The sequence below is a fragment of the Brachyhypopomus gauderio genome, chromosome 14 (assembly GCF_052324685.1).
Source record: "Brachyhypopomus gauderio isolate BG-103 chromosome 14, BGAUD_0.2, whole genome shotgun sequence".
NCBI lineage: Eukaryota > Metazoa > Chordata > Actinopteri > Gymnotiformes > Hypopomidae > Brachyhypopomus > Brachyhypopomus gauderio.
In genome coordinates, this window is record NC_135224.1 from 7623946 (window position 1) to 7645528 (window position 21583).

At 47.8% G+C, this 21583-nt stretch overlaps 1 protein-coding gene across 1 annotated transcript in view; it reads left to right on the forward strand.

The window, feature by feature from the left end:
• arap2 (ArfGAP with RhoGAP domain, ankyrin repeat and PH domain 2) overlaps positions 1-20637 on the forward strand; it is a 68215-nt gene extending 47578 nt beyond the window's left edge. Inside the window, 15 exon segments of the mRNA XM_076972499.1 lie at positions 4430-4493; positions 4676-4839; positions 5114-5326; positions 5580-5685; positions 6660-6807; positions 8172-8240; positions 11070-11144; positions 11599-11716; positions 12454-12579; positions 13196-13332; positions 14720-14802; positions 16554-16589; positions 16778-16841; positions 18884-19009; positions 19245-20637. Of these exon segments, the coding sequence (XP_076828614.1) occupies positions 4430-4493; positions 4676-4839; positions 5114-5326; positions 5580-5685; positions 6660-6807; positions 8172-8240; positions 11070-11144; positions 11599-11716; positions 12454-12579; positions 13196-13332; positions 14720-14802; positions 16554-16589; positions 16778-16841; positions 18884-19009; positions 19245-19610 (1895 nt within the window). The 3' untranslated portion in view covers positions 19611-20637.
• The last annotated feature ends 946 nt before the right edge of the window (positions 20638-21583 follow it).

Sequence of the window (21583 nt, forward strand, 5' to 3'; positions counted from 1 at the left end):
GGAACTTCTGCTGGGGTTATTTCAGTGGATGACTCAGGACTGTTTCCTGGAGTTACCACACAATTCATCCAAGAACAAAGAGTTATCGGAGTCCCCACACTAATGACTTCACATCACGGCCAGTTGGCTTCATTTGTACTTGCAGTATAAAGGCGGTAGTATTTGTTAATTTTAACCTGTGGTGGCTAATATTGATATCTAATAACTGACTTTTTAATATAGCAGTGCTTAATAAAACTTGTGTTGTCAGTTTTGCACTCGGTAAAACTGTACCAAAATTAGCTGCCCTTGAAGGCTTCCTGAGGTAATGAATCCTCCCCGGATGGCTGTTTCTATATCTTCACTGCTACACTGTGTAATCCAGTGAGGATGGCCACCATCTTGATTCAGATTTCTACTGTGCTTTCACTCCCAAGTAAAAATTAAAGATCTTTGTTAAGAAGTAGCAGAAACTCTAGCCTTTATGTGCTCAGTCCAATGTTTTAGTTTTTGTTATCAGCATAGTGGATGTAGTCTGGGACAGTCAGGAAGGAAGGGCACTAGAAGGAGGGTGCTAGAGAAAGGGTAGAGGGAGGGCCCTAGGAAGTGTAGAGGGAAGGCGCTAAAGGAAGGGTAGAGGGAGGGCACTAGAGGAAGGGTAGAGAGAGGGTGCTAGAGGAAGGGTAGAGAGAGGGTGCTAGAGGAAGGGTAGAGAGAGGGTGCTAGAGGAAGGGTAGAGGGAGGGTGCTAGAGGAAGGGTAGAGGGAGGGTGCTAGATGAAGGGTAGAGGGAGGGTGCTAGAGGAAGGGTAGAGGGAGGGTGCTAGATGAAGGGTAGAGAGAGGGTGCTAGAGGAAGGGTAGAGGGAGGGTGCTAGATGAAGGGTAGAGAGAGGGGGGTAGAGGGAGGGCACTAGATGAAGGGTAGAGAAGAGGGTGCTAGATGAAGGGTAGAGGGAGGGTGCTAGATGAAGGGTAGAGGGAGGGCACTAGATGAAGGGTAGGGGGAGGGTGCTAGAGGAAGGGTAGAGGGAGGGTGCTAGAGGAAGGGTAGAGGGAGGGCACTAGATGAAGGGTAGAGGGAGGGCGCTAGATGAAGGGTAGAGGGAGGGTGCTAGAGGAAGGGTAGAGGGAGGGTGCTAGAGGAAGGGTAGAGGGAGGATGCTAGAGGAAGGATAGAGGGAGGGTGCTAGAGGAAGGGTAGAGGGAGGGTGCTAGAGGAAGGGTAGAGAGACGGTGCTAGATGAAGGGTAGAGGGAGGGTGCTAGAGGAAGGGTAGAGGGAGGGTGCTAGAGGAAGGGTAGAGGGAGGGTGCTAGAGGAAGGGTAGAGGGAGGGCGCTAGATGAAGGGTAGAGGGAGGGCGCTAGATGAAGGGTAGAGGGAGGGCGCTAGATGAAGGGTAGAGGGAGGGCGCTAGAGTAAGGGTAGAGGGAGGGCGCTAGAGGAAGGGTAGAGAGAGGGCACTAGATGAAGGGTAGAGAGAGGGTGCTAGATGAAGGGTAGAGGGAGGGTGCTAGATGAAGGGTAGAAGGAGGGTGCTAGATGAAGGGTAGAGAGAGGGTGCTAGATGAAGGGTAGAGAGAGGGTGCTAGATGAAGGGTAGAGGGAGGGTGCTAGATGAAGGGTAGAGGGAGGGTGATAGAGGAAGGGTAGAGAGAGGGTGCTAGATGAAGGGTAGAGGGAGGGTGCTAGATGAAGGGTAGAGAGAGGGTGCTAGATGAAGGGTAGAGGGAGGGTGCTAGATGAAGGGTAGAGGGAGGGTGCTAGAGGAAGGGTAGAGGGAGGGTGCTAGAGGAAGGGTAGAGGGAGGGTGCTAGAGGAAGGGTAGAGAGAGGGTGCTAGATGAAGGGTAGAGAGAGGGTGCTAGATGAAGGGTAGAGAGAGGGTGCTAGATGAAGGGTAGAAGGAGGGTGCTAGATGAAGGGTAGAGAGAGGGTGCTAGATGAAGGGTAGAGAGAGGGTGCTAGATGAAGGGTAGAGGGAGGGTGCTAGAGGAAGGGTAGAGAGAGGGTGCTAGATGAAGGGTAGAGGGAGGGTGCTAGATGAAGGGTAGAGAGAGGGTGCTAGATGAAGGGTAGAGGGAGGGTGCTAGATGAAGGGTAGAGGGAGGGTGCTAGAGGAAGGGTAGAGGGAGGGTGCTAGAGGAAGGGTAGAGGGAGGGTGCTAGAGGAAGGGTAGAGAGAGGGTGCTAGAGGAAGGGTAGAGGGAGGGTGCTAGATGAAGGGTAGAGGGAGGGCGCTAGATGAAGGGTAGAGGGAGGGCGCTAGATGAAGGGTAGAGGGAGGGTGCTAGAGGAAGGGTAGAGAGAGGGTGCTAGATGAAGGGTAGAGGGAGGGTGCTAGATGAAGGGTAGAGGGAGGGTGCTAGATGAAGGGTAGAGGGAGGGTGCTAGAGGAAGGGTAGAGAGAGGGTGCTAGATGAAGGGTAGAGGGAGGGTGCTAGAGGAAGGGTAGAGGGAGGGTGCTAGAGGAAGGGTAGAGGGAGGGTGCTAGATGAAGGGTAGAGGGAGGGTGCTAGATGAAGGGTAGAGAGAGGGTGCTAGAGGAAGGGTAGAGAGAGGGTGCTAGAGGAAGGGTAGAGGGAGGGTGCTAGATGAAGGGTAGAGGGAGGGTGCTAGATGAAGGGTAGAGGGAGGGTGCTAGATGAAGGGTAGAGGGAGGGTGCTAGATGAAGGGTAGAGGGAGGGTGCTAGAGGAAGGGTAGAGGGAGGGTGCTAGATGAAGGGTAGAGGGAGGGTGCTAGAGGAAGGGTAGAGGGAGGGTGCTAGATGAAGGGTAGAGGGAGGGTGCTAGAGGAAGGGTAGAGAGAGGGTGCTAGATGAAGGGTAGAGGGAGGGTGCTAGATGAAGGGTAGAGGGAGGGCGCTAGATGAAGGGTAGAGGGAGGGTGCTAGAGGAAGGGTAGAGAGAGGGTGCTAGATGAAGGGTAGAGGGAGGGTGCTAGAGGAAGGGTAGAGGGAGGGTGCTAGATGAAGGGTAGAGGGAGGGTGCTAGATGAAGGGTAGAGGGAGGGTGCTAGAGGAAGGGTAGAGAGAGGGTGCTAGATGAAGGGTAGAGGGAGGGTGCTAGATGAAGGGTAGAGGGAGGGTGCTAGATGAAGGGTAGAGGGAGGGTGCTAGAGGAAGGGTAGAGGGAGGGTGCTAGAGGAAGGGTAGAGGGAGGGTGCTAGAGGAAGGGTAGAGAGAGGGCACTAGATGAAGGGTAGAGAGAGGGCACTAGATGAAGGGTAGAGGGAGGGTGCTAGATGAAGGGTAGAGAGAGGGCACTAGATGAAGGGTAGAGGGAGGGCGCTAGATGAAGGGTAGAGGGAGGGCACTAGAGGAAGGGTAGAGGGAGGGCGCTAGAGTAAGGGTAGAGGGAGGGTGCTAGAGGAAGGGTAGAGGGAAGGTACTAGAGGAAGGGTAGAGGGAGGGTGCTAGAGGAAGGGTAGAGAGAGGGCGCTAGATGAAGGGTAGAGGGAGGGCGCTAGATGAAGGGTAGAGGGAGGGTGCTAGAGGAAGGGTAGAGGGAGGGTGCTAGAGGAAGGGTAGAGGGAGGGTGCTAGAGGAAGGGTAGAGGGAGGGCGCTAGAGTAAGGGTAGAGGGAGGGCGCTAGATGAAGGGTAGAGAGAGGGTGCTAGATGAAGGGTAGAGAGAGGGTGCTAGATGAAGGGTAGAGAGAGGGCACTAGATGAAGGGTAGAGGGAGGGTGCTAGATGAAGGGTAGAGAGAGGGCACTAGATGAAGGGTAGAGGGAGGGCACTAGATGAAGGGTAGAGGGAGGGCGCTAGAGGAAGGGTAGAGAGAGGGCACTAGATGAAGGGTAGGGGAGGGCACTAGAGGAAGGGTAGAGGGAGGGTGCTAGGAAGGGTAGAGAGAGGGCCCTAGGAAGGGTAGAGGGAAGGCACTAAACTAAGGGCGTAATCTTTGTAGAGCAGGTCGAGGAGAAACACGAGGTGGTTTGAATGCACTGGAGAGGAAGCGGAGATGAAAAGATGTTAACTGTCCCGAGGTTTGCACTCAGGTGCTGGAGTGGGCTTCTCAGTAAACAGACCAGTACGTGGAGAGGAATCTGTGTGTGTGCTAAAACGTTGGGCAAGAGTGTGTTTGACAACCTGCCCATGTGCATGCTGGGAAAAGTAATGACCGGCCACACCGGGCTTTCAGCGACGCCCACAGCCCAGCGCAAAACAATAGCAGCACACAGCATGTATCCTAGACAACAGGCCTCGTTCTGACTCCTCTCCTGAAGAATTTGGGCGTGTTGTGGTCCACACACACACACACACACACACTCACACACACACACACACACACAGACACAAATTTAAATCCAACTCTTATTTTCTCTCTGTCTCAATCTTGCACACTTGTTTGGCACCTCGTGTTCCTGTCTTTGATCGTGAGTCTCCTGCTCGTGTGTGTGCCCACGTGCACGTGTGGACCCCCTGAAGGTCTTCCTGTTGCTTCCACAGCTGTCTCCACTTATTTGGAAGGAGAGGAGAAGATCCAAGCTCTGCTCATGGTGGAGAGCGGCAGGTGAATCTCATCTAGCTCCAACGCTGTCATGTCGGAGCGGTACGGTTTGAGTTCTTCCAGGTCTTTTAATGCTTGTTTTCGTGGCATCATCACGTGTGTGTGTGTGTGTGTGTGTGTGTGTGTGTGTGTGTGTGTGTGTGTGTGTGTGTGTGTGTGTGTGTGTGTGTGTGTGTGTGTGACAGAACCATCTACATGCATGGCATCAATAAACAAGACTTTGCGTTGTGGCACTCGGCTATCCAATTGGCTGCTGGGAGGGACGGCAGGGCGCTTAGCAACCAGCAGCTGACTAAAAACGATATCCCTATCATCATTGACAGCTGCATTGCTTTCGTCACTCAATATGGTAAAAGTGGTTGATTTCACCTCTTTAATATATAATGCTATTTTTTTATTTAATGCTGACATATTAACACCGTGATTCATTGTCAGAACTCCTTGACATTTTAAATTTGTGAACTCAAAATAATTGTAGACTGATTAATAATTGATTGAGAAAAATGAATAATTGAATAGGCCTCTAGCTATCCACGCAATGCGTTACTGGTAAAACAAGGGTATTTGATAAAAATATTTTCCTTTGTGAGCCCTGACCTTTGCCCCTTGACCTGCGCTCTTAGGCCTGTGCTGCCCGGGTGTGTATCAGAAGAGCGGCGAGCCCAAACGTGTGTCACAGCTGCTGGAGGAGTTCGGGCAGGACGCGCGAAACGTCAAGCTTCGCGCTCAGGACCATCGTCTGGAGGACGTGACGGACACGCTGAAGAGCTTCCTGTCCCAGTGCGAGGGCGCCCTCCTGGCCAAGGAACTCTACCCTTACTGGATCTCCGCCCTCGGTTAGTACCGATATGTCGCAGACGTGATGCGTGCTGGGGACAGGTTGACCGCCCTTGCGAAATCTCATATTTGTGTAATTGGACAGTACCTTCCAAGTGTGAGATAAATGCGTGCCGGGCCCTCAGGGGTTCTGTATTGATTGGTTGATCATTAAAGGACAGGTTCACTTACTTCTCACGGTCTGCAGCCATTAGAGCGGTGAGGGGCAATGTCTCTCTCTGAGGGGTGAGAGCCTTTGGTTTGTTATTTCAGATGAAGTGAATGAGAAGGACAGGGTGGAGAAGTACCGAACCTATATTCAGAGTTTACCCAAGATCAACAGATCAACTCTGGCTGCGTTACTGCAGCATCTGTACAGGTACACGCGTGCACACATGCCTGCTGCAGCACACACACACACACACACACACACACACACACACACACACACACACTTACATTTATGGCATTTAGCAGATGCTCTTATCCAAAGCAACTTACAAAAGAGCTTTAGTTGTTTACTAAGAAAAGCACATCACATCACCACATACATCAGCTCACTTGTACACACACTCATTTACATTCTCACTCCCCCCCTCTCTCACCCTTCCTCTCTCCCTCTCTCCCCCTCTCTCTCACCCTTCCTCTCTCCCTCTCTCCCCCTCTCCTTCCCCTCTATCCCTCTCCCCCTCTCTCTCACACACACACACACACACACACACACACCCAACTCTTAGTGGACTTCCAGAGTTTTGTAATGAGCTCTTTTGAACAAAATTCCTGAGTCACCATCACCAGCTTTTATAAACCAACACCCCACATTGTTCCCTGTGTTGTTGGGTGCTTTGAAGTCTGGTTTACAAGCCCTCAGTGAATGTTTTCTCATACACCCTCAGAGGGCCTGTCAGATTGCTTGGAATATTCTAGAAATTATTGTAATTGTTTGGAGAACACTTCATTTTCCCTTTTGACAGATTTGGATGGCGACCTAACGTTTCCCCTGTGATGATCCACAATTATTGTTTTGTTTTCTTCACAAACTGAGTCATTTTAATATTTATCCCTGATTGTTGCTTATGTGTCCATTTGTGTGTTGGGAGTACACGTGCATGTTGGTGTATGTGGCAAAGCATTTGTGTAAGCATTGTAATTATCAGCGTGTCTTTTCTGGACTGAACATATTCAAGTATGCATACATATGCATGTGACAGTCATATGAGAGTTTTGTACTTATTGATTCTTGTATTGAATGTATTTGGTGTGTGCGTGTGTGCGTGTGTGCGTGTGTGCGTGTGTGCGTGTGTGTGTGTGTGTGTGTGTGTGTGTGTGTCCATGTCCTCACACTCTCACCAGGATCCAGAGTTGCTCTCACATTAACCAGATGAAGAGCGCCAGTCTGGCGTGTGTGTTCTCGTCCTGTCTCTTCCAGACGGGTGGACGTGCTGTTCAGGAGACGCGGGTGGTGGAAGATCTCATCAACAACTACATCCAGATCTTCTCTGTTAGTGTCCTCCACACAATGTCACACTGTCCCCGTGGACGGGGGGCTCTAAGAGTAGGGCTGCCTGAATGTGCTTGGACACATTTTACTGATTTAGGTCTTGGGCTTGTGTGCGTGGCCTTATTGCAGGGGAAGATGGGAAGGAATTGATTAGGGTGCGGGGATGGCCAGTTGCACTGATGTGCTGGTTCAGGGAGGGGGTTGAGACCAGTGTGCGGCCTACCTGTGTAGCCTGCAGTGTTGAGCTGAGGTGGGAGATACAGGGGTCTGGCTGGACAGTATCCTTGGTGCCTCCAGACTCACTCTGGTGCTGATTTGTCCTTCTCTTCATCTTCATCATGGTTGACACAACTGGGACCGCAGTGGGCGGGGCCTGTTATTAGCCAAGGGCTGTGCTTCTCAGTTCCTTGTGGGCTTGCCCACTGTTGGTCGCTGTCCAATGCAGTAGTTCTGAAATCCCACTGAATGTCCTTGTCCATGGTCCTGAAGTTGGATGAGGTGACAAAAGAGGCAATGCAGGTGGGTTTGCCATCAGCCCTCAGCTGGTGTCACGTCACCTTCACACACAGCCAGCTTATGGAAGTAACGGCAGGTTAATGTGCATCCTACAGTTAAGAGGATTCTTGCCTGGACATCTTGAAAATGGAAGAAAATGGGGATAAATATCCATGTGACATCTCGAACGCTGCCGTCCTATTGCATGTCACTTGAGAAGGGGTTGATTTTGCTGTTGCGCAATAACTTTTTTTCCCCTGTATACTATATAATGGGATTTGAAGTACTGTGGAGTGCTAATTCCCCCTTGGCAGGCCTCTCTCACTCTCTCTCATACACACATGCGTCTGGTGAAGCCAGCCTGCACCAGTGGGAGATATGAGCCTTTGCGTGACGAATAAGCATCAAGCTGAACTAAAGATTGGCAGGCACTTCCAGTGAAAAAGCACACAGCACAACAGAAAGCCAGAAGGAAAAGCATATTAAAACATCCCCATACAGGGAGCTGTCAGTGTTGCACAGAATGGTGTGACATAACTCCTCATTATTTTCCTCTCCATTTGAACAGATAATAGATAGCACAAAGAGAAGTAGGTTTTTTAGCGCATGCTTTGTTTTGGAAAAGTTGTGTCTTCAAAGCCAAGCCCAGATTTTACTGTAATACATTAATGTTATTGTACGAAATTAAGTCTCTAAGCCTCCCAAACTCGGGTGCAAATGAAAATGTATCAAAAACAGACTTGGCAGCAAAAAAAACACTTTCCTAATCATTGAAAGCTAACATGTGGACTGTGGTGTGGAGATGAGCAGAGAGTTTTCATGTGACATTGTCTCTCACCTGCTGTTTATCTGTGTGCCCATTAAACCAGGTCAATGAGGAACAAGTCAGGCAGATAGAACGAGAGAACAGCTTTATCACCAGGTGGAAGGACACCACAGTAAGTCACCCCTCTTAACCTCACTGGTAGGCTTGCGCCTAGCTGAGGAGGAGAAAGCAAGACATGGTGTTTGTTTAATAAATGTGCGGCGGTGTAAGTTATGCGCATATTTTAAAGGCTGTCCGAATGCGTGCGCGTGTTTGCACGTGCGCCGTGAAGCTGCATCACGCGGTTTTGTTCGGTGTGTCAGCATTTGTTCGTCTGTGTCCGTGCTAGCGGTGTTTTCTGTCTGCATGAGTTGCAAATGGAAAAAAGAAAAAAAAAACACATTAATGTTGTTGCTATTGTTGTGTGGTAGTGTGTTTTTTTACATTCAAGTTGAGAAGGGGGAAGTTTTAAGCCGAATGCAGCCTTGCAGAATAGGCACTCCGAAGGGTCAATTCTATTACTATGCCCTCAAGTCATGGGGAAAATTGGGAACCCACTAAGACAAATGAAAAGAGGAAAGTGTTCAGGAGAGGCAGTGGAGTGTTGCGGAGCCGGGATCAGCGAGGCTGAGGGGCGGGTCTGAGGGGCGGGGTTGGGGGCGGGGCTGAGGGGCTTTTCCGTTTGCACATGTGGATGCTTGATCCTGCACTGCACACAGCACACCAATGCTGATATTCCCATGTTGCATGTTTGCCGTGCGGTTGCACATGTATGAAACACGAGGTTCTTCACCTGCTTTAGTCGGGCATTGCTGGTGTGTTCCTGTGGGTAGATCCGAGACCTCCCTGCAGGAACATACGTTGCTATCGATTCACTGAGGTATAATGGAGTGAGACCATGAAGGCACCTAAAGGTCACTAGGAGTATCTTAACATCACTTCTAAAAGACACAGGTAGCCATCACAGTTCTCAGAGATCAAGTGAAATCTGCTCCCGTATTCCCCTGCATGCCAACATCGTTTTGCACTTTCTGCAAACAAGTGATGGAGTTTTTTGGTAGGCCAGAAAGAAGAGCAGACCAGAATCATCCAGACGCACTCACGCACAAGCATGCGTTTTTCCTCTGCCGTCTGTCGAACGTCCCTCACTTTGAATTTATTTCTCAGGTGACGGAATGCAAATTTGCATGCATATAGCTATTACAGCTAAGGGTGTTGTCAAAAGCAAAGCACAGGGTTTTGACAAGCTTTTAGTTTTCAAACATGAGGACACCAGGGACAGAAGCGATGTTTGGTTCACCGGTCTCAACAAGGACTTCAGTTTCGTCTTTGTTTAGCTGTGGAAAGTTGTGATGCAGGATTTCATGCCGTCTCCGAACAATCAAACGAGATGGACCTTCGAGGGTCAGCGGCTGGGGACGTATACAGCTGTGTATCACCTGCATACTGATGGATTTATTAATTATCCTGGCTAGCGGGAGCACGTATGGATTAAATAGTGCCGTTCCAAAGATGTGACCTTGAGACAAAGCAAGACGCTCGAGCACTCAGTTCCACAGTGCAGCGTTGTTTTCACGGCCGCTCAGGTCGGCTTGGAACCAATTTAGAACAGATCTGAATAGACCAACCCAGTTCTGTAGCCAATGAAGTAATGTCTCGTGGTCAAGAGTATCAGAAGCAGGACTAAATCTAGATCTTAAAAAAGCAGTACTGATTTACCTGCACTGGTCTCTTGTTTTACTCTTAAGATCACTAAGAACTTTAGCAAGTGCTTTTAAAATGCTTTGATTAGCCAGAAAGGCAGACGGGAACTTCATTTAAGCTGTCAGAAGTAAGACAATCGTATAATTGAGAAGAAGCCACCTTTTCATTGAGCTTACCCAGGAAGAGAATATTTGAAATATTCTCTGCAGTTGCTGAAAGTAAGAGGGGTCAAGGTTATTTTATTTATTTATTTTTGGCTTACGTAATGCCGTACTGTTAAGTGGCATGTTTGACTTCAGCTGTGGCTCGTGTAGATGCATGTGAATGGAATGTTGATTGCACTTTGTTTGCTGCCTAATCACTGCCATCACACCGCATGCCGAGTTCTTCAGTAAACTCTCTTTTTCCTGTCATTTGGTTAGTTCTTTCACTGTCTCATTTGGCATCAAAGATCTCTGTTTTTTCCCAAAAAAAAGAAATAAAGGCTGAAAGGAAAGAAAAAATCATGACGTCCTTTTGTATGCATTTGCGCCACTATGGTAGGTTGAGCGATGGCCCGATGGGCACGTCTGTTGAACCGATATGACTCATTATGACTCATTAACCTCATTTCTGATGGCGTGTCGGGTTCAGACGCTATAACGGTGACCTGTGAGGCTCTTGCTGTGGCCTGGGTTGGTGGTGAAGGAGCGTGGGTGGAGGTGTGGAGGAACGTGCTGATGGTGCTCGCAGTGTGTGGTTGATTGGTTTAATACCGGAAAAGTCCAAAAGCCCCTTGAGTTTCCATTTAACACTTGCTGATAATCCTGACTCAGCTCTCAGTTCATGTGTTGTTTTTCTATAGGACGTAAAGTAGCCAAAAGTAATATATTCTATTAAAGCTTCATTAAATATTAAGTAGAAAAACTATTACAGCAGTGGGATGTATGGTGTGGTTCTGGGTAATATAAGGTGACACTGCTTTCTCTTCTGTAAAGGCTGGCTAGAATTTGCAGATTGGTTCTTATTATGTGTGAAACAACCATAAAGCCAACTTACCACTGCCCAGCAAGGAACTGGTCATGTGACCAACAGTTCAGCTGTAAAAGAGCTATTGAGCCTTCACTGCAGTGGTGGGTGTGGCTTCCTTCCAGGTGATGAGCAGCTGGTCAGAACTGCACGGCGTGGCAAGGTTTACGTGCTGTGGTTTATTTCAAAGTATTTGTGAGATGTCTTGTTTGATTCCAATATGAAGCAAATTAATTGTGTGTGTCTACAGTTTTCTCCAGCAGGTGACTTGATCTTTGAGGTTTATTTGGAAAAGAAGGAGCCAGGAAGCTGCTGCTTAATCAAGGTGTGTGTGTGTGTGTGTGTGTGTGTGTGTGTGTGTGTGTGTGTGTGTGTGTGTGTGTGTGTGTGTGTGTGTGTGTGTGTGTGTGTGTGTGTGTGTGTGTGTGTGTGTGTGTGTGTAAACCTGGGGCAATAACTGCCACCAACCAAATCAAAGAGGAGTTAATCAAAGAAGTGTCTCATTTAATTGTGTGAGTAATTGTGTTTTATCAGCAGTAGAAGAAAGCTGCAGGTAATGGACTTATGCAGGTGTGAAACCTCAGTAAACTGTGTGAGAGTGTGTGTGTGGTTTCACATTGCATTATCTACACTCGCATTATCCTCAAGTCATATATATATTTACCACAACTTGAACTCGGATGTTTAGTATTTAAGTATGTTTGAGACATCTTGTTTTGGTGGTGGTGGTGGTGGTCATAATGTTAATAGCACGGCTGTTTGCTTGTCCGCTTCACTAGGTTTCTCCCACCATGCGTTCCGGTGAGCTGGCTGACAGCACTCTACAGTTGAAGGGCGTAGACCCACGGCCCCAGGATCTGTGGACCATGTTTGAGGTGATCGAGAACGGAGAACTCGGTACGACACATTTGCAAGCAGAGTTGAAGTGAACCAGGCTGAAACATGGACTCTGTCAGCAGGCTGAAGAAGTGCTCAGAGTCTTTATTCACACCTTCCCATCTAGACGTTAGTGGCCTATACTAGCAACCTATTAAACAGTGAAGTACCATCTTGCAGCTGTAGTGTGCGTTACAGAAATGGCCATGATGTATATACAAGTGGTAATCCTATTATTGGAAGGTCTAATTTCCTTCCAGTTATGAGAAACTATTAAGTGACTGTGATGTGGTTGTAGCTGTTTGTGGAACATGGTGATGGGGGTTGTGATGTGGGCACGCCACTCACTGATGGCATGTACCGTGTTACTCCCTTTTACAAATTAGGACTGGATAATAGATCCATTTTGCACTTGAGTGTGTTTTGTAATCAGGCTAAGATTGGCTAGGGAAAATTGCAAATTTGCAGAATGCAATTATGTGCATATGGAGGCCAAAAGCAACAGTTAAAAAGCTACTTAATTTGTAATAGATTCTGTTTTTTTTTTTTTGCCTAATGACATTTTAAGGTTAGACCTGATTTAAGATTTAAGAATTTGGGAGATGTATTCTGAGGAGATTCATGATTTAACATAGTTCAAACTGACTCCAGTTCCTAACGTCTTGCCTGACATGTGCACATGTTTATTAAATTTCATTAAATTCCGTATACACGTCCCGTAGACTGTAACCCACATTTGGACCGTGTCTCTCTCTCAGAGCGCCCCTTGCACTACAGGGAGAAGGTTCTGGAGCAGGTTTTGGAGTGGAGCACTCTGGAAGATCCCACCTCAGCTTTTCTGATCATCAAACAGTTCCCCACGTCCCACACGCCCTCCACTGCAGGTAGGACGTTTCCACCTCTCCTCCTCCCGCCTCGGGACGGCCATTCGGGGGGGGGCAGACCGAGGGCAGAATGTATTTATGCCAGGAGCTCTTTTGTTACTGTAGGCGCACCTGCGTTTTCAGCAATGTAATGTCCGAGGTAATGTAATGCGCTTTCTATTCTCACTATGTGGTCTGGCACATTTACTCAGGCCTCGTTTAGCCCGAGCTTCCCGCCACTCCCTCAGACATTCAAAACAGTAATAGCAGTCAAGAGAGCACCTTGGTCTTTAATAGTCTATTATTGAACCAGCATATCATATGCAACCTTTTACCCACGCAGAGTAATGGCTTCTGTTTCACACCTCACTAAATGATATTAATATCTATTAGTCATCCTTCTGATTACAGAGGTATTAGCTGGTCCCAAAGCTGTTTAAATTTGTAGGCTATATCCTCATAAAATCTATCTATAGTAGTAAAGGGAACTATTACAGATAGATTTGAGGATCTTGATTGACGTGTGAAGTGCTGTATTTGCCAAATGACGGTTCTAATAATCACTCGGTGTGTTTGGGTTTCTGGGGCGGGTGTTGGTGTGTGTGTGTGTGTGTGTGTGTGTGTGTGTTTAATCTAGAAGACCTGAAGGACTACACTAAAGGAGAACAGCTCAGGTTTAACGATGGCTCCTCCAAACTGCTCTCGGGACACAAGTTTCAGGACAGATACCTCGTCCTGCGGGACAAGAAACTGCTGCTGCACAGAGACTCCAAAGTACGGATCTGTTCTTCTGTCTTCTGTCTTCTTTCTCTCTCTTCTTCCACCTCTCATTAGTTGTCTCTTCCACTGCTGACCCCGCCCAAAGCGCTCCCCCATGCCCCGCCGGAGTTTTGCCGTTGTGGGGATCCTTGTGCCTTGCGCTCTCTGGTTCGACGGTGATCGGCGGCTGTGCGCACCACCCCCCGTTGGCCTGCGGGGGCGCCACTGCGCCTCTCTGCCTCGCCCCTGTGCTTCAGTGCAGCCTTTCATCCCAGCAGTGCTCGATTTTCCCTTTCAGATGAGCTAATGATTAAGAGACCGAGATGGGATGAAATTAGCTCCTTTGGGCCAATTGGACGGCCCATTTGCAGCATGCTATAAAGGGAGAGGGGGTGGTAATATACCTATTTCTCCATTTTGAGAAGTAAAGATGCGTGAAGCTCCTTCTATGCAGCGGAAGGATTAAAGCAATTCTGCTTGTGAAAGTGTAGCGGTGCGCTGCTTGGCGCCGTGCTGCGTGTGATCCGCGCTCTCTCCCCCCGGGGGCACGCCTGGTTCACGCTCACGCACCTCCTCACACAGAACGCCACGTGCGTTAATAATTCAGAGTCGTAGCGGCATACGTGCACGTGTGTTTGTACGTGGGTGTGCGGGGGCGGGAAGGGAGTGAGGTTCTTTGCTTAATTAGTGTAATATGCGAGTACTTCAGAACGTTCTCCTAATTATTGAGCGAGGAAGGTGGAAATCGGCTCTGGTGCTGAAATTTCATTGATATTCTGGTGCTATTGTTATTCAAGTTTCTTTTTTCTTGCGCAAGTGAGTGTGGGGTGGGGGAGGGGAAGGTTTAATTGTGTGTGGGCAAAGGGGTTTTCAGTTTTTTTGTGAGTTTGTCGTGATTTGTTATCACTGCGTTCGTCTGGCTGCTCTTGGATGTTCATTATGTGTGAAATACAGCCCTTCAAGGCAACATTAGAATCTTGTTGGCATATGCTAGTTTAAACAAGACCCTTGGGCTCCGCACGTCTGTACACAGGATGCCGCCGTTGTTCTCCACTTTTCAAAGAAAAGAACATGGGGGAATAAACGAATATCAGCTCAGCTCAGCCATTTACGCCCAACTGCAAGTCTGAGTCAATTCCTGCACTTACGCTGATAGTTTGGGGAAAATGTGGTGAAATTTGACAGAGACATTAGTGTCATCTACACAAGTAAATATGTTATTGCCCAACAGATATAATCAACAAAGAGCTGTTTAGAAATATCGACAATTGAATATTATTTCTATAAGGAGCTCATGTGGCCTTGTATGGTGTGTGTGTGTGTGTGTGCGCGCATGTGTTATCACATCTTTGTGGCGCAAATTAGAGGTTTGATATTGTGTTACATGTAATTTCTTCCCTAGAGCACGAAGCCAGAGAGGGAGGTTCCTGTGGAGTCTGTGAAATGCTACCTGGGACTGAGAAAGAAACTGAAGCCACCAAGCAAGTAAGGCCTGGATCCATTCATCCAGTAGTAAATCATGCAGGAAAACGCAATTAAAGGGCACATTTTACAAATGAGTTGTGCATAATTATTTTTCCCCATATCATCACCAAATGCAATAATACACTGTACGCTTAAAAAAGAGATTCACATTTCATATTTAGATATTTGGACATAATACATATGGAAGTTAAAGCCTATAGAACAAAACGCATTACTCAAGCTTAATTTTGTCTCCACAGAAGACAAACTAATATTTCAAAAAAATATTAAGATCTATTCCGAATTCTTCTGTGCAGTCCTCCGTCCTTGTTAACATCACGTGGAGTGTGCGGCTGTCTCGAAGCCTTGTGTCAGTGTGCGTGGCGTTGGAGAAAGGCTTTCTGAAGTACTCTACCTCTATCTCACAATAGCCCAATTGATTAAATGTAATTGGCTTTTTAACAAATACAGATGATAATTTTTGTCCTTTCTCAGTGTGAACGCCGTGGAGGCAGATTCGCTTCTGTTTATTAATTTTGACATAATCTTTGGTAGTAGATTTGTAATATTTCACCAGTTATCACTTTCAGTTTCTCTTTCAATGCGAGTGTAACAAAACTGCTGCGTCTGGAATAATAGCGGTTGATTCATATTCAAATGGGATTGGGATCGGAAGGGGGGATGGATGATGGAGGGGAAAGATGGAAGAAGTAGAGATTAACGGAGGAATCGATCCTGGGCATCGAGTGCAGAGTTGGACGTGTGAGAAGCAGGACAGGGTGAGGGAGATGGTGAGGACTCGTGTTCTCCAAGTGCAGAGAGCTAGAGCTTTTCCCTTCAGATGAAGAAGAATAAAGTTTGATTGAAGAATAAAGCTCGCGAGAGCGCTAAAGAAGCAACGTCCATTGCAGCCGAGAGGGAGAAAGAGAGGGCGCTACAGAACAGATGAAGACAGGTGGCAGCTCAGGTTGGCCTGAGGCCTATAATTTGTCTTCTTCTTCTTCTTCACTGGCTTCTTCATCGTCGTCATCTATGTCTTTCCAAGCTCACCTGAGTTGGTAGACGTGACATGTTTTGGCAGGTTTCCAGCAGGTAATAGCCGCGGTAATATCGGGTCCTTTTTCGTCGTCCTCGCGTCATGCGTGGCAGTATTGTATTTCGCTCCCGGGCCAGTTCTGCTGTTCTCTGCACAGCTGGGCCAGCACCGGAAGGCTTGAACTCTCTTTTCGAGCAGCACGAAATGCACAGAAACTGGCTGGGCTGAAACCAAAAGGCACCCAGAGGAGAATCTCATCACAGCTTGATAACGACCCGTTTTTGGTCAAAAACGTCTGTGGTACGTTGTAAACAGGAAGCCATAGTGTCTCTCGGTGCACGACTTCCATCTTCCCTTCGTGCCTCCTCGGTGGGGCTAGCAGTGGCAAAGTGTTTTTCATGTGTGCCACATCTTTGCCTTTTTGTATGCTTAAATCCATTAGTATCATGGGCTGAACTGTTGGCAGAGAGACCCTCCTTTAGCCCGAGTTCTTATTCCACCCACCAGCTCTTTAAACTACACTTAGGTGTTATTTAGGCCGCTGTGGAGGAAGCTAAGCTGAATTTTACGGTTGCTTAGCGCCTTACCAAGCCTCTGGGGTCACGTTCTGTGACTGTGGGAAAGAGTTGAGAATAGACCTGAATCGATATGGGGTCCTTGGTGAAATGCTGGGAGGATCAAGGTTTGTGTGTCTTTTTCATTCGCTCTCTCTCTCTCTCTCTCTCTCTCACACTAGTTGGGGCTTTACCATTCTCTCTCTAAAGCAGCAGTGGTAAGCACAATTCATTTTTGGATAATTATAGTCAGTCATCAACAAATATTTCTATATTTCTACACTAGATTTGTTTAGGCCTTGAACTAGGGTAGACATAGGAAACGTTTTACTGTAGTATTTTAGTAGGCCGTAAATTAAAGTGACTGCAAACCAGTTTAATTATGACCTTGTATGCCCTCAAAAAGGAATTTCTGCTGCGAGGGAAAAGACGCTCAGTTTGAATGGGTTACAGCTATTATCAGAATCAAGGTGAGTGGGTTCACTTACAGTTCTACATGTAAATTCTTAATTAAAGTGCCTTAAAGGAAAATTCCAACAATTTTCTCCAAAAACATACTATCTGCATTAATATGATGTGGGTGGGGCCTGTTTCTTTTCTGAAGTAGGATATTGTAGAAAAACCCATCAGCTTCCACAGGGCACAGAACAAGGCAGCAAAATAGCTTTGAGAAGCTTTAATGCAGCAATGTTCTCCAATAGTTGCATATCTTGTGGTAAGACCTGACGCGGTACAGAAGATATACAGGCTTATAACTCATCTGGGACTCAGCTCTGTGAATGTGATTCACAGCTCTGTGCTGAATTAATGTTTTTTTGGGTAGTGGTGTTTCTTATTTACAAGTTGTTATTTCTCAGAGGTGCCTAGTGGACTGGCGGACTGCAGTGTGTGCTGTGGCCCATTTCTCATGACCGACCACGGAACCACACCTGCTCCCTGTCCGCCATGACACACACTTATTAACTAACATCACGTTACAGGATGACATATCACAAACCCAATTACCGGGTTCTTGCGATGAAAACGCATTTGCTCTGTAAAGCGGCCACAAACCGCTCGTGTTGTAACGTGAAGTGCAGTCGTTTCCCACCAAAACAGGAGGTTCCGAATTCCTGCGTGAATGAGAGAGAGGTTTTTGGGGTCATTTTCCGCTGGCATAAATCACATTATCTGGGAAAAGTCTTTTAGCGGGAATAAGGTCGTGCGGACTGTCTCCATCACACCGACTCCGTCCCCGCCGCCTCCACCAGCTCCGCCTCTCAGAAGCGCAGCGGCGCTACTCCGAAGGCCTGAGTCAGCTCACTGTGCATTAATAATGGAGGCAGAGGGCGGGTGTGGCGGGAGGGGCCGGCCGTGATTTAGATGTGGCGCGGCGCTCTCAGCCTCCCCGTCCTGCACAACTGCTCCTTATCTGCCTTCCTCAGACCTCTGATTTTATTGCGAGCTTTTGTCCTTCTTCTCGCCGCTCTGTCCCGATACTGCGATACGGTGTTAAAAATAAAGAGCTCTGAATGGTTTTTATAGGAGATATCTTAAGCGTTGGGGATGGTTTCTGCAAACAGTGGAAGAATGGGAGGAGGAGGAGGAAAGAGGGAGAAGGAGATGGAGTGAGAGGAAGGGGGAAGAGAGGAGGGAGAGGGGGGGAGAGAGAGAGGCAGACAGACAAAGAGCAAAGAAAGAATGGAAGAAATGTGTTTGAAGGCTTTTTCAACACTTTTCCACACACCTTGTAGCGAATGTTTCTGCTAGGCACTGTGGGCGCTGGAGACAACCCAGCAAGTAGATTAATTGATACCTTCAGACCGAAGCACTTTCACACGCTTCCTCCATCTTTTTAACCACCACTCTCCGAGGTGTGGTTTCCATAGAAACAGGCGAGGAACACTGGGGAGGTAAAGGTACAGGTAGTCGAGGCCTTCCCATGATAACACGAGAATGTATATGCCGAGAAGAGGATCAGAGGCCACCAAGTCTCTGCGGAAAAAGTACAGGCTGTCTTAAAGTGTGTGTGTGTGTGTGTGTGTGTGTGTGTGTGTGTGTGTGTGTGTGTGTGTGTGTGTGTGTGTGTGTGTGTGTGTGTGTGTGTGTGTGTGTGTTCCGGTTGCTCAGGTACCGGTGCTGACTGTTCCAGTGCAGTCGTGCCTGCATCATTAAGGTCTTAAAGTTCCTTTTAGTTAGACCTGAGACTGGAGTTTCAGGGCATTTAAAGATAGGGGAGAGTGGTGAAGTGGGTTTGTTTTACGACACGGAGCACTTTGCCTGCGCTTTTACCCTGAAAGCAGAAACGTGCAGAACTGGGCCAGTTTCCAGCTCGTCCTGCTGTTCCTGCACGGCTTTATTTTTAAATAAGCAGTTTAACTAAAGAGAGAAAACGAGTGGGCCTCCTGGCGTTTGACCCCGCTCCCTGATGGACGGCCCGCTCGGATTTAGGGTCTGAAACTTGAATGCAGTTTTGAGTCTCTTGTCATCGTACTGTGAGTGTAACTTGTGTAACTTGTACGGCTTTGTGTAGTACGGAGAAGACTTGTGGACCTCGGCGTGCGAGAGGAAGAGCAAGACTTCTGTTCACCAGAGCAGCAGAGAATGTCGTCCGATTCACCGGCACTCGGAGAGCATCGCGGCAGCAGGCGGCAAGGAGGTCAGGACCGAGGCCTTTCCGTACTTCCTCGCCCGACGAGATTCGTTTTAGCGCTTTTATTTTTAAGTGTATGTCGGAAAATTCTGCAGTGCTCACTCAGTGGTGCTCGGAGCGCGGGTTCTGGCTCTAGAGAAATGGTCTCGCCGTGAACCCGCATAACCTGATTGCAGAAAAGTCAAAGAAGTCATTGCCCGGGGTGATCCTGAATGTCGTTGCTGTCCTCTTTAATCCCCAGGACAACAGTCTGGCGAGCATGAAGACACCTGCCGAGAGAGCCATGGCGATGAATCCGGACGAGGCGGATCATAAACGCAGCACGGCCACGCCGGAAGGCTGCTTAAGGCACAAAGACCAACCAGGCCACAGCAGGACCAGGAACAGACAAGAAAACCGTTCCCGCTCCTCAGACAAAATGGCCATCAAAGGCCAGCCCCAAACTTGGGGTGCACCCCCCAAGGACCCGATCGCAGGTGATGGTGGCAGACCCCCGCAGAAGAAGCCAATGTACGGGGGGGCTGTCGGGCACATGCCCCAGAGTCTCCTGCAAGAGCTGAACACGGTGCTCAGCCAGACTGGACGCACGCCCCAGGAAGAAAGCTGAGAACTCATCGAAGATGTATATAGGAAATATTTATTTCTCATGTGGTCCAAGTGGTTCTAATGTTTGTTTGCCTGTTTTACCAGCTAGTGAAACCTGCACAAACACGTTTTAGCCACTAGTGAACACTATGGCACTGTGTATTATATAGAATGTGGAAAATACACATGTATACACATACATGCAAACATCTGTATGCAAAACTTTCAATCCTGTGCTCAGTGATCAGTCTGGCAGGGTACACAGGTTAGCCCAACACAACCAACTGGTCCTGTTTTTAAGAAGCGTGTTGTTTTCACTACAGTGAGTGCTGATACTTAGCGCAACAGTAAAAGGAACCATGAGCGATCACAATATCAGGCAACTGTGTACATAGTGAGATTTTCCTTGCTTAATTTCCCTGCCTAATTTGGTGTCATTGTTCGAGGAGAAACCAGACACTACTATGATGACGTGAAGGCACTGAGAGGTTCAGCATTTGTTTTGTGTATGTAACACTGGTCCCAGCTCCGGGTCTTCGAGATCAGCCATCTGCAAAATGAGCCCTGACTCCACTCTGCCACTCCGGATTCACTTAATCAAGATCTTTTGTGTTGGAGCTAAACCGTGTGTGGTGGTAGAGTTCCTGCCCTGGACCTGCACACCCCTAATGTAGAAGATTGCAAATGGAAGATATTTTCAGAAATGTGCCTTTCAAACCTTTCTACTCCCTCCAATATTAATGTATCATAAACCCTTTTTTTAATCTCAAGTAAACTTAGGTTCTGTTGTACTGTGTTGCTATAATAGCTAGGATTCCAAGTCTCCCAGCCAGTGAATAATGAATATTCATCTGAGAGGGTACATGCTGCCTTTTGTTGCCAGGGTTTGGTTTTAAATATTCATTATCATTTTATGATGATTCACTTGGCTGCTGCCTGCGTTTCAGTGTTCTTTTCAAATATTCTAATTGTGCACTTGTGGCTGTTGTCAAAACCTGTAATGTATTGTACTGTGTGCCGTATAAATAAATGAAGCTGAGAGTTATTCATGAGATGTTTCTTTTGCTGTTTTGTGTTCTTTTTGGTATTAGGTTTTGTTAGAACTGCAACAATGTCAGGAGACTGCTGATCCTCTGATTCTCCAAGCTTATATGTGTGTGTGGAGACGTAATTGTTTTCTTGGCCAGGAAGAGGAGCACTAGTGTTACAGGCAAGCAGTCTAACTACACACTAACTAACTAAACCTAAGAAGAAGAGAGAGATGAGAGGAGGAGGACAGACAGACAGGAAGAGAGACAGGAGGAGGGGATAGATGTGTAGAGAGACAGGAGGAGGGGATAGATGTGTAGAGAGACAGGAGGAGGGGATAGATGTGTAGAGAGACAGGAGGAGGGGATAGATGTGTAGAGAGACAGGAGGAGGGGATAGATGTGTAGAGAGAGGAGGAGGGGATAGATGTGTAGAGAGACAGGAGGAGGGGATAGATGTGTAGAGAGACAGGAGGAGGGGATAGATGTGTAGAGAGACAGGAGGAGGGGATAGATGTGTAGAGAGAGGAGGAGGGGATAGATGTGTAGAGAGACAGGAGGAGGGGATAGATGTGTAGAGAGACAGGAGGAGGGGATAGATGTGTAGAGAGACAGGAGGCGGGGATAGATGTGTAGAGAGACAGGAGGAGGGGATAGATGTGTAGAGAGACAGGAGGAGGGGATAGATGTGTAGAGAGACAGGAGGAGGGGATAGATGTGTAGAGAGACAGGAGGAGGGGATAGATGTGTAGAGAGAGGAGGAGGGGATAGATGTGTAGAGAGACAGGAGGAGGGGATAGATGTGTAGAGAGACAGGAGGAGGGGATAGATGTGTAGAGGATGCATTAAGCCTCAGAGGCCTCAGCTCATGACCTTCTGACCTTGGTGCAGCTTTCACAAAAGCATTTAGAAAATTGATAGAAGTACCAACACAATATAAAAGCCAAATGAGAAATTATTACAAAAT